This window comes from Rana temporaria, chromosome 1 (genome assembly GCF_905171775.1).
Source record: "Rana temporaria chromosome 1, aRanTem1.1, whole genome shotgun sequence".
Taxonomy (NCBI): Eukaryota; Metazoa; Chordata; class Amphibia; order Anura; family Ranidae; genus Rana; species Rana temporaria.
Window position 1 is genome coordinate 574,132,154 of NC_053489.1, and position 12,210 is coordinate 574,144,363.

Sequence of the window (12,210 nt, forward strand, 5' to 3'; positions counted from 1 at the left end):
TTTGGTGAGGATGTTTTTTTTATTCCTGATGACCACAAACCTGGAACCTTTCCCAAAGCACTTTCTAATGGAAATTTGTCTCCTACGGACAGCAGTTCTTTAAGCTGGAGAAATGGCAGTTTTCATGGACATGACTTCACAAGAGAAAACAGCGTTACCAGCGTCAACAGTTGCAAAAGTTCTTTTAGCAGCAGGAGGCGCAATTCTTGTTGTTCTGAAGGTAATCGCTTGAGTATCTATGACAATGTCCCAGGCACTTTTTTGTACTCCAGTAACAGTGATATGGCTGATCTGGAAAGTGAGGATATTTTCCCAGAGCTGGATGACATCTTATATCATGTAAAAGGAATGCAGAGGATAGTCAACCAGTGGACAGAGAAATTTTATGATGAGGGGGATTCAGATTCTGCTCTAGACTCTGTGTCTCCTTGCCCTTCTTCTCCAAAGCAGATCCTTTTAGATATTGATAATGACTGCAGTGTGCTTAGTGATCTGGACAGCACTGGGAACTCGCTGAATGAATGTGATGAGACAACAGTAATCCAAGGAAGGAGGGATTCTGGAGTGGCATCCTTGACCCGATCCAACAGGTGGGTTGTGTGTGTTTTTTTTTTTCTCACATTGATTAGCAGTAGCTGACTAATACTCTACTCTAAATCATCCTATGTGTTTTATTAAGCTACTTTTAAAACAGATTTCCTGGTAAACTGCTAAATACTCAAGTAACCTATATTATAAAGGAGCTATTTTGCCTGCCAAAGCATTTCTATTTCTGTCCACCTGGTTCTGAGGTTTATATGGCTCTGGAAGGGGAGGAAATCTTTCCCACTTCCAGCCTGTGACTGGACAACGAATGGAGAAGCAGCAGATGAAAATCTGTCACTCTGCCTTTTCCACTGCTACTGCAAATCTGATTCACTCTTCATGCTGCCTTAATCTCCTCACTGTGAGTTTTGTGCAGAGCTTTTTTTTCTCAGAAAATAGGTGCAGGAACACAAGCACGACCCTGTTCAGATTTCACAAACAATAGAAGGGTATTAAAGGGGCATTAAATACCAGGATTGCATTACATACAGAGTGCAGAGTTCAGGGGGGGGTTACACATAGAGTGCAGAGCTGTCACTTGTAAACACAGAAACCAGACTTCTGTGTTGTCAAGTGATTGTGGTGAGCAGGCACCAAAGGGTCTGTGCCAAAGGTGGTGGAACTGAATTCCCCCAAGTTCCCCCTGAAAAAAAGCCCTGGTTTTGTGACAGGAGATTACATTGCACTGAGGCCAAATGCCCCCTCCTCCTTGTAGTTCAGTCCACCTATTATTCTGCTGTACGCAGACACTCTCTGATTAACATTATAAACATTATAAACAAGCTAGGAATCCTGAGTGTGATGCCACTTCCGGTCTCAACACATGGATTTGTGGTTTGGAATAGTTTGCTGATGTGCGGTTTTTCCTCCTTAATTTCCCTGTACCCTTACCCTGGCACAGGGAAGCAGATCAGTCTAATGACAATCATCTGCCATTTTTGCAATTTAACCAGGAGCCAAAATACCTTTGCACAGAGAAAGTGCAGTATCCGTTTCTCATGAAAATGAACAGTCATGAAACTTTGGAATATTGCATTTGAGCACTCCGTGCCACCTATAACCTTCTTTTAGAGTCTGATGTTCAGATCCGTCACACTGGTAGGAGAAAAGTAGACATGATGGTAAATAAAGCATTGCTGCCTTGTGCAACAATCAAAGGCTGTGCCTTCAACAAAATCATTAAAACTTGAATTGCTGAACAGCAATAAGCTACTAATTCATACAAACAGTGGTCGGGTGTGATGGGCTTTTCACTGTGCCAACATTTGACTGTAAAAAGTAGATCTGAAAATAATTCTGTTGAGTAGAGCACAAGGAGGAAACTCGCATGTGTTGGAAAGTTTACTTGCTTTTCTTGGTGCTTGGTAATCCTTTGGTACAGCAACAAATATCATCAGTCATTCTTCTGAGAAGAAAGCTACCTACACATGTGTAACATTAGTCTTGAATGAAGTTTAGAATATATGGAACGCTAACTTGACTTAAAGCAGCTGTTTCCCATAGGGCTAACTGTAACATGCATACATATGATGTGGAAATGTTTAAAAGTCTTGTGTGAAATATGTGAAACCAGGGTTATCTGTCAGGAAAGCATCATGACCTTGCTCACTTGACTTCCTGTTTGCAGAACAGGAATTGATAATGTACCGCCAGGAAGAACAAAGTGGGACCTCCTTGACGATGAACAAATTGCTTTGCCAAGTATATCTTTAGCTGTCCTAAAAATAAAATAAAAAATATAAAGATGGAATGTGCAAGCATGATCAATGTGTTTAGTTTAAGAACGATATAAACCTAAACATGTACAATCAGATTACCAAAATGTGTGTTTCTATGGCTTGGTGCTGGCTTATAGAGGTTTTACTGGGTGTCTGCCCATGATTGCTGGCACTCATGAATTATGTCACCCCAAAATTCTCAATGAAAGATGTGCATTGCCCCCATGCCACAGAATGTACAGTCTTCATGGGCTTTGGCTGGCCATGATTGTGACACCACTAAACTTTCTGTATCTAAAGTCTGTAAATGTATAAAGGGAGTGGGATACAGGAATTTTTGTTTTGCCACTTTGCGTTACATTTTTTTTAGGTATATCTCTTAGACCTAATTCGCACAGTTCTGTGTTTCTTGCATGCTGCCCAATTCCTGGCAGCCCAATTATACCAGCACTTTGTAATACCTTGCCGTAGGAACGCTTGTTGCAGCAGTGCAGGAAGCACAGTGTGCTGCGTTATGGTGCCTTGACAGCCCAGTGCAATGCACTAGTGTAAATGAGCCCTTTTTTTTAGACAAAGTGGCTCTGATTAAAGATTGGTTTTTAACCACTTTAAACCCGCACGCCGTCATATGATGTCCAAAAAGGGGATCTGTTATCCCGGGTGGACGTCATATGACGTTCTGTACTTTGTGCAGGGATATCTGAATGATGCCTACACCCAGAGGCATCATTCAGATATCATTTTCTTCCGGCAGCGATCCTGCGCACCGTAAGAATCATAGCCGCTTGATCGTTCTCATAGGCGGCGGGAGGGGACACCCCCCCCCCCTCCTGCCGCCATCCGGTGGTTTTTCAGGCTTTCCCGTCCCACAACGTTTACATACGTGGGCAGGACTTACGTGTGCGTTCGCTTCTGAGCGCGAGCTACCGGGGACAGGGGCATTTTAATTTTTTTTTTTTTACTTACTGTATTTATTTTTTACACAAAAAAATAAAATAAAAAAAAAGGGTAACAAATAAATAAATTCGGTAAGTAAAATCATAAATTAAAATTTTTTAAAATGCCCCTGTTCCCGGTAGCTCGCGCTCAGAAGCGAACGCACACATAAGTCCGGCCCGCGTATGTAAACGTCGTTCAAACCACACATGTGAGGTGTCGCCGTGTGCGTTAGAGTGTGTGCAACAATTTTAGCACTAGACCTCCTCTGTAACTCTAAACTGGTAACCTGTAAAAATGTTAAAGCGTTGCCTATGGAGATTTTAAAGTAACGGTTTGGTGCCATTCCATGAGTGTGCGCAATTTTAAAGCATGACATGTTGGGTATCTATTTACTCGGCGTAACATCATCTTTCATATTTTACAATATTTTTTAATTCATGAAACCATTTTTTTTTTTTACAAAAAAAAAAGGCATTTGAAAAATTATTGTGCAAATACCGTGCAAAATAAAAAGTTGCAATGACCGTCATTTTATTCCCTAGGGTGTCTGCTAAAAAAACACATATAATGTTTGGGAGTTCTGAGTAATTTTCTAGCAAAAAAATTATGACTTGTAGGAGAGAAGTGCCAGAATAGGCCCGGTATGGAGGTGGGTTTTAAAGCCCTGTATTGAAGTGGTTAAAGAAGTAGGGCCAAAACTCTTTTGGCCCTACTTCTCCTGGGGAGTCACAGGAGTGAACTTTGTTCTGTACACCAGGGGACTCGTATTCAGCCGATAGCCGACTGACGCCTTTGATCCGCTCTACAGAGATCCCGACCTTAATGTAGCAGCTGGCTCAGCCTCTGTGTGCTGCTGAGAGTCTGAGTCAGCCACTCCCACCCCCTCCACAGCCCTGGCACACCAGCGAGTGCTGGAGGCACAGAGCAGAGGGTTGGTTACACAGTCACCGGCTCTTGGCTCACTAAAGACCAAGAACCGAGTGATCAGCAGTCTTTGATCGCTCAGCATAGAGGCGGTGAACGGCAGATGCAGCATCGGATTGATGCTGCATTCACCTAGATGAGTACGATTTGTTTTTGCATACAGCAACTATTTACAAGGCATTATATAAAGGAATGAGCTAACTCTAAGCAGCATTCTTAAAGTCTTTAAAGTGAATCAGCCATTAATAGAATGGGGGAGCTACCATTATTGGCCTCCTTTTGGAAATGCTAGTTTCCTTCTGTGCCTGACGTTGGTATTCTTGAGTACCAGACAAAGAACAAGTATTCTGTAAATGAGAATTTCTTATCCTTATACCGGTTTCAAGTTAGTGACTCAGACAGCATTGACCTAAAACATCAGCTAAAACACCCAGGGAGCTAGCTGAAAGAAGTTTAGCAATTGCAGCCCTGTAAACATTCTTGATCTGAAATATGGAACACAGAACTCTGGGAGCACTAGCTGTTGTTTCAAACAAGCTTCAAGCAGTGCTGTTATGTCTACTAACAGCTTGTTTAAAGTGACAGCCAGCAGTGCCATTATGGTAAATACTCCCAAACCGGTGCTGAAGAGTTCTTTATGGTATTCTAAAAGCTGCTCAGTACTTGCTGAAATTCCTTTAAGTGTTAGCTCTACACATTGCTCTTCAGGCGAATGTTTTCATGCCAAACCTGTGTAAACCAGAGCTTACAATGACAGCTGGGGAGAGTATTGTAGGGCATCTCTGAAACCACACGCCACTGAGATATGAATCATTTTATTTGTCTAAGCCAATCAACGGCACACTTGCCAGCCACATTGCCCGTGATTACTCAAGAGTTAACCCACACACTGCCAATATATCTCCAATGATGCCCAGATCAGTCACACCACTAGTGAATGTTGGGACATGTCTGGCCAGCCTTCATAAACAGTTGTGCCCTAGCTTGCATTCTAGTATACTTTACTATTAACTAAACTCCAGACTGTGTTAGGTATAGCGTTCTTATGGAAATTCCATTTTGATCAGTCAGAGTGATTCATGCATGTATGCTGAGGCTTGTTAACCTAATCATGGCAAATATCCTGAGAACTGTAAGCTCCACTCACATCCATATTATGTCTTTATACGCTGCAGGCATCGATTTAGATGGCATAGCTTCCAAAGTTCACACCGCCCCAGCTTGAGATCTGCATCTTTGCAAATAAACAGCCAGTCGGTGACTCAAATCAATTTACTGCAGAAGTTCTCACTTTTGAAGTTAACTTCCCTCCTGGAGAAGTACACCCCTTCAAACAAACATGGATTCAGCTGGTAAGTAAATGGCATATATGACATAATGGACCAGGAGAGAGAGTGGGCGCAGCCCATAGTTAAGAATATTTTTTGTGTTTTTTTTTTTTTTTTTTTTTTTGCCTTAAACTGTATTGTGTACCTTCTATGGTATTCACGTTTTTGCTTAAAGTGGTTCTTCACCCTGAAAACTAAGAAATTAAAAGTTAACAGCTACAAATGCTGTAGTACTGTATTTAATAGGACACTTGCCTATCTAGGGATCCAGTGCTGTCCTCACCCAAGCCGTTATGTCGGCCACCTTTGGGTCCAGGCGCCGGTATGTTTAATTTGGGTAGCCGGCTGTGACTGTTTGCTGCTTCACAGCCAGCCTCCCCTGCCCGCATGAACGAGCCACGCTGCACTTTGTGAATGGTCCCGCAGCTTTTTGGGACCTGAGATGAGAAGCAGGGGGGCCAAACTTCCACTCAGATCTTCACATCTGTCAACCCCCCCCCCAAGTTCCACTTTAATTTGCCATGTTCAAATTCTGAAAGATACAGATGTTGGCATCTATTACTGGGGAAAACAACCTTTTGGGTCTGTCTGATCATGGCTAGAGAAACTTCTATACAAACCCACGACTGAGCTGCTCCATTTATGTCTCAAAAGTTGACAAAAACCATGATATATCTTTTAACACAGAAACCACTGCTGCTGTCTATCATGGCTGCTGGTTTCAGGACCAGATTCCAAGGCATTTGTTCACTTCCATCTTTGGTGATTGGTCACTCATGCCCCCCACAGCCCTGCGCTCCAGTGAGCGAGGACGGCGCAGAGATGGTCTACAGCTCTCTGCTCACGGAGCTCTGAAAACCGAGCAATCGGGGGTGTTTAATCGCTCGGTTCTCAGAGCAGAAGTGCCAGGGGAGAGATGCAGCATCGAACTGATGCTGTATCCACCTAGGCAAGTATAAATCTGAAAAAAAAAAAATTACTTCTCTTAAGTACTCGCCTGTTTTTTACAGCCATTCGCTATGTGAAGAACATAACTCTCAATCTCAGAAGTTGGTGCGTCAGACAAACTCTTTGTTTAGAGTAGTGGACACAAGTACAAAAAGCTATTGTAAATTGCATATCCTGGAGAAAACTAAGAAAATGTTTAAGGAGCATACATGCAAATATACAGCATTTCATTACATATTATTGTGCGGTCTACATTTGACGTAGTATTCAGCATGGGCTGCTATGGAATGCATCGCAGTAATACTTTGTTACAAAATAAAGCCTATTGTTTTAGATACATAATTGTCACAGATTTGAAGTGTGGATAACTTGCGAATTGCTCATGGGTTTGCCAGTGGCACAATAAAACCACGTAACAGTGTCCCCATCTTCCTCTTCACCACAAATATGTGTAACCCACGGCATCGACGTTCAAAGTCATAATTATCTGAATTCCCAGAAAGGCCGTCATTGTCACAGCATACAGGGGATTTGCAAAAAGTTCATGCATGTTTAAGATTCCCAATATGGCGTATAATGTGAACTTTTACTCCATGTACAAAGGGGACATTATTTCCTTTCAGTAATTCTAGTATGAACCAACATGACAGTCCAAGAAGAGAGATTTCAGTTTAGTCTTTATTTCTCTTCTAATTATCTTTTTTTTTTTTGTTAAACACTGAAGTGTTGGATGCAATTTAAATTGTTCCGAACATAAAAGGGAATTATTGAGCATTGTTTTACTGTGACACTGGTCATGTTTCTTTCAATTGCCTTATTCCTTTTCAAAGAACTCATTTGTAGAAGTGATGTTTCTGGCTGACAGCCCCTAAAGCTTTACACCAGATTCCTGCTGTTCTGCATAGTACTGGGTGGCAGACCTCACTTTGAGGCTTTGTTAAAGGCAGAGCTGGATGCACAAACCTCCTTTTGTTAACTCGGCTAGTTTGACTTCATGAAGAGAAGAGTGAAGAAGTGACATTATTAGGGGTCTTTCGCAGCAGGATTTATTGACTTTCCTTTTGGCTTCTGCACAGCCTTCATTATTTGCCACAGTTAATAGAACAGTATCTTCTTCTTAGAAGTTTAGCTGAAACTTCTAAGTAAGCTCTGAAATGAATTCATTGCCTAAATAGAATCCTGAACAATTAAATGTTTGCTCAATGGATTTTGGAGATTTTGTGATTTATAGTTGTTTTTATGCTTTAATTTTATATTTAAAGGGGTAAAGAATCATTATTAAGGGGGGTTTGGCAGCGTTAATATGAAATAAAACAGTAGCAATCAACTGAAAACGCCCAATCAGGACAATTGACGGTTCCTCTTCTTGCGTGTTTGCCAATGACAAGAGATATGAAGGTTGTGTTACTTAGGCCTCGTGCACACTGGACGTTTTTACAGCAGCTGTTTTTGGCAGTAGACGTTTTTTTCTACAGTCATTAAACTCTCCATGTTATCCTATGTGTCCATGCACACATAGGCTGTTATCAGCAGTTTTGGGCAGTGGTGTTTTTGAGCAGTAAAAGAAATCCAAAACTAGTGGGTTCTGAGAGACGTTTTTCAGCTGTAAAAAACGCTGATAAACGCTCAAAAACGATGCTCAGCATCGTTTTTGGACGTTTTTGATCCATTGAATTTTTATTTATTTTTATTCAAAAAGTAAAACGCTGAAAAACTGACGTTTTTATAAGGTAATTTAACATCCAGTGTGCATGATGCATTAATAGTGATTGTAGCCATATTGGTGTGCTTGCAACAACACGGTTGTGTCCCCTCCATGATACTTTTGTTGTTTCAACCAAAAGTTCAAGTTTCTAGGACAATTTTTCAGGGACCTACTCCTCCCATCTTAGTCTAAGCAGTACTAATATTTGTGTATTCAGATACCCCTGAAAGGTTGTTCTGTAGATTTAACTGTTAATGCAAATAGAAAAAAAAGGTATCACAGACAGTACTCTTAACATTAAATATTCTTAGTCATTTTGTCTTAATTTTGTATAAATACATTTTTTATAATGTGCATTTATTGTGTAATCTAACTTTTGCTTTACTGATTTCGTTACATAGGGCTGTACCAAAGTTTATGAAACGGGTTAGAGTTCCAGACTATAAGGACAAGAACGTTTTTGGTGTTCCGCTAACGATCAATGTACAAAGGTTTGGCCAGCCATTGCCACAGTGCATACAGCAAGGCATGCGCTACCTGCGTAGTCAGTGCTTGGATCAGGTGCGTCTCAGGGAAAGTTATTAGAGTAGTTGTTGTTCCCTGTAAGTATACATAGGAATAGCTCTAAATTGTTTTTTTTTTTGTTTTTTTTTTTCTTAAAGGTGGGTCTGTTCCGAAAATCAGGAGTCAAGTCTCGGATCCTGGCACTGCGAGAGATAATTGAGAGCAATGCTGATGGCTCTTTATATGAGGGACAGTCTGCTTATGATGTGGCTGACATGCTGAAGCAGTATTTCAGGGATCTACCTGAACCTCTACTCACCAACAAACTCTCTGAAACCTTTCTTCAAATCTATCAATGTAAGTAGTTGTTTTTGTTAATACATTTTCATAGAGATTGACCAAGCAGATGTGCAAAGAACTGCAAAACTAAAAAATATTCTTGACTCCAGAGCTGACAGGGATATAAATAAAACCTGGCCTTTAGAATATATCCATGGCTAAGGGTGCCCATAGACAGGTGGTGAGACCTTTTTTTGAATCCAATGGCAGGCGCAGCAATAGTGCTACAGCTATGATTTGTATATGTGATGATCATTTCCTTCCATTTTCTCCTCGGTAAAGGGAGAAATTTGTTCTAAACAGATGGAAATGTATCGGTAAGCACTTTTGATAGGAACACTCATTTTTTTTTTTCTTCTTGCCTAGGGACTGATAGATGATTACTTGGGCCTTAAGCCGGCCATAGACAGTTCAAATCTCAGGCAGTTCAGCAGGAACAAGCCAAGATTGGAAATCTGTATGGACAGGCTTAATGTACCCGAGTTGAGCAATGGCTCAACTTGGGTATAACCAGCTTGCCGGATTTTACATGCGATTAGTGTGTTCTCTTAAAATGGAAGTCTGATCTCCTGGTGAAAAATAAAAGTTAAAGAAGAACTCTATTGGAATCAATAAATATTAAGACATTTAGCCACTTTCTTTGCCACAGGTGAGCAATTTTACACTTGATACCCTGACAAAATATGGCTGCGCCCACCTTTCCCATACACTGCTGTGGCTACACACGGCGTGCATATAGAATGATAGACAGTCACTTCATCTTTAGTTTTTTACTGGTTCGGATAGCCCTATTTTGACACGCTAAGAAGGAGCTGCCATAGATTAATACTTTTTTTTGTTTTTAAGACCTAGTTATATGAATGGAAACCATTGTATTGGGCCTACAGTGCTACATGCGTGGTGTATTCTTGTGCACAGCTGTATGCATGATGTGTTCTTCTACATTGATTTTTTTTTGTGGTTTTCTCTGTAGATGTTCCAAAAGACCAGCGTCTCCAGGCAATCAAGGCTGCCATTATGCTGTTGCCTGATGAGAACAGGGAGGTTCTGCAGACTCTCTTGTACTTCCTGAGCGATGTTTCTGCAGCTGTGGATGAAAACCAGATGACACCCACCAATCTGGCTGTATGTTTGGCTCCTTCTCTGTTCCACCTCAATACCCTAAAGAGAGAGAACTCCTCTCCTAGGTATGTTGTTTACAACAACTTTCTGTCAATTTGTCCAGCGATGTACTTTGGTAGCCTCTTCCCACAGAATGGTTGCCTCCAATAACGATGATGTGCAGAACACTGAAATAATGTTAGTTTAGCATGTAATTGCAGCAATTGCACCTGTCTTCATGCCTATGATGTATAATAGAACTGGCTTGGTTTTTGAGCTGTATACATTTTCTTTTTCAAAATGATATAAAGCTAGCAGAGCTTTACTATGAAGTTTGCATTAATTGTAAGGTGTGTGTGTGTGTATGTATATGTGTGTGTGTGTAGGTGTGTGTGTGTGTGTGTGTGTGTGTGTGTGTATGTATATATACATATATACAGAGCACTATGCAGCAAGATGCAGGTTTTAGTTTTTTAAGGCAATCTAAATTTGCTTTAACACACGTCAACCAAGCAGATAGTTTCCTTTTTTTATCATTTGTTTGCAATAAACTGATGATCTAGTTGCTATGGTTTACTGCATTTTGCACTACCTTATTACAGTAAGTGAACCTATCAAACTACAAGCAGGCTCAGATATTCTTATTTTTAGTAGGACATTGTGTTTTATTGTGTTTGGTATTGGAAAATAAAGTTGAGCACTGTCTGCTCTGGTAGAATCTTGGTGCTCAGCTCTTTCTGTATCCATCATGACTGGCATATTTCAGTATATAAAATCATCATATATACTGTTTTTTTTAGAAGTGGTCACGTATTTGTTCTGAGCTGCAGGAGGGACTTGGAGATCAGAGTGGAGAAGCAGCAGTACGCTGATCTTCCCAGTGAATGGCCTTTTTTTTTTTTTTTTAAAGGACAGGCAGACTGTTCCCCCAGCATAGACAGAAAACTGACCATGCTAGGAAGGATGTGCTTCTATGCCTAGCATTGTCTGTTTTAAACAGGAAGTCAGGAGGACTGGCAGGAACACCAAGGATTTCACACAAAGGAAGCAATGTAAAGAGAACAGGATACTTTTTAACACAAGTGCATGATACAGCAGACGCGTATTAGGAATATTATATGCTGGGTTAACATATTTTTTAAAAATGTGTATCAATTTCTACATCTAGTCCTCCACTACAGAGCAGTGCACACATGCAAAGTGGTGCCAGGTCAGTCTGCTCTAGTTAGAGAGGAAAAGGAGTATCTAAACCCAAAGCAAAACATTTTATTGGCGTTTACCAGTCCATAGATGCTTTTGGTGAACTGGTTCTCTTTTTATTCAAGCTTACTTTCACCTAGTGGCCTTGCTAGTAACACGCTTCCTGCCCTAGGCTGACTACACGTACTTACTGTACAATATCTATGGAAGAGAAACACTGATCCCAGGGCAGGAAGTGCAAGGACCACAAAACCCCTTCCCTCTCCTAATAACATGGAGGGTAGATTCTGTAGTCCTATCATATTTCCCGATCATGTACATTTCTGGCAGGATTGATGGGTCTTTGCACTTGGCAAACAGATATGACAAAACTCTTTTGATGGTATAGTTAACAGAACAAAAGCGGGTAAATACAAGATGTTAATTGTTAGGGTTTACATTTAGGAATGGTTGGGTTATTGGTCTATGCACATTCTAATTCCCACATGGTACTGACATATTGAAGTAATTGATTTGTATCCGTCACAAAATCTTAACTTTTTACCTTTTGTGTATACATTGTTCCAGGGTCATGCAGAGGAAACAAAGCTTGGGGAAACCTGATCAGAAAGACCTGAATGAAAACCTTGCTGCCACCCAAGGCCTGGCACATATGATTGCAGAGTGCAAGAAACTTTTTCAGGTACCAGCTGTCACTTTGTGTTAAGAGTTGCTCTAATCTTCGTAGCGTATTGTATAACTGCAAATGAATACCATCCCCTGCTTTCTGATTACTTCCTAAATCTGCATGCCTAGTCACCAGAATTCAGCGTTACAATTTGTTTTTCATTTTCTAAACCTGTTTCTTCTATTCTGCTTGCATAATGGCTTAAAAGTCCTGGATTAACTGAATTGTTGCTTTATTATGCAATGCTACACA

General features: G+C 40.7%; 1 protein-coding gene across 2 annotated transcripts in view; it reads left to right on the forward strand.

Moving 5' to 3' along the window:
* The window catches only part of DLC1 (DLC1 Rho GTPase activating protein), a 540,558-nt gene that overhangs the window by 522,025 nt on the left and 6,323 nt on the right, over positions 1 to 12,210 (forward strand). For both annotated transcript variants that reach the window (XM_040334678.1, XM_040334682.1), the window contains 6 exons: positions 1 to 590; positions 5,342 to 5,518; positions 8,549 to 8,708; positions 8,810 to 9,008; positions 9,964 to 10,177; positions 11,859 to 11,973. The exon at positions 1 to 590 is cut by the window's left edge and continues 810 nt beyond it. In XM_040334678.1, coding sequence (XP_040190612.1) covers positions 1 to 590; positions 5,342 to 5,518; positions 8,549 to 8,708; positions 8,810 to 9,008; positions 9,964 to 10,177; positions 11,859 to 11,973 — 1,455 coding nt within the window. The remainder of the gene's footprint in view (positions 591 to 5,341; positions 5,519 to 8,548; positions 8,709 to 8,809; positions 9,009 to 9,963; positions 10,178 to 11,858; positions 11,974 to 12,210) is intronic.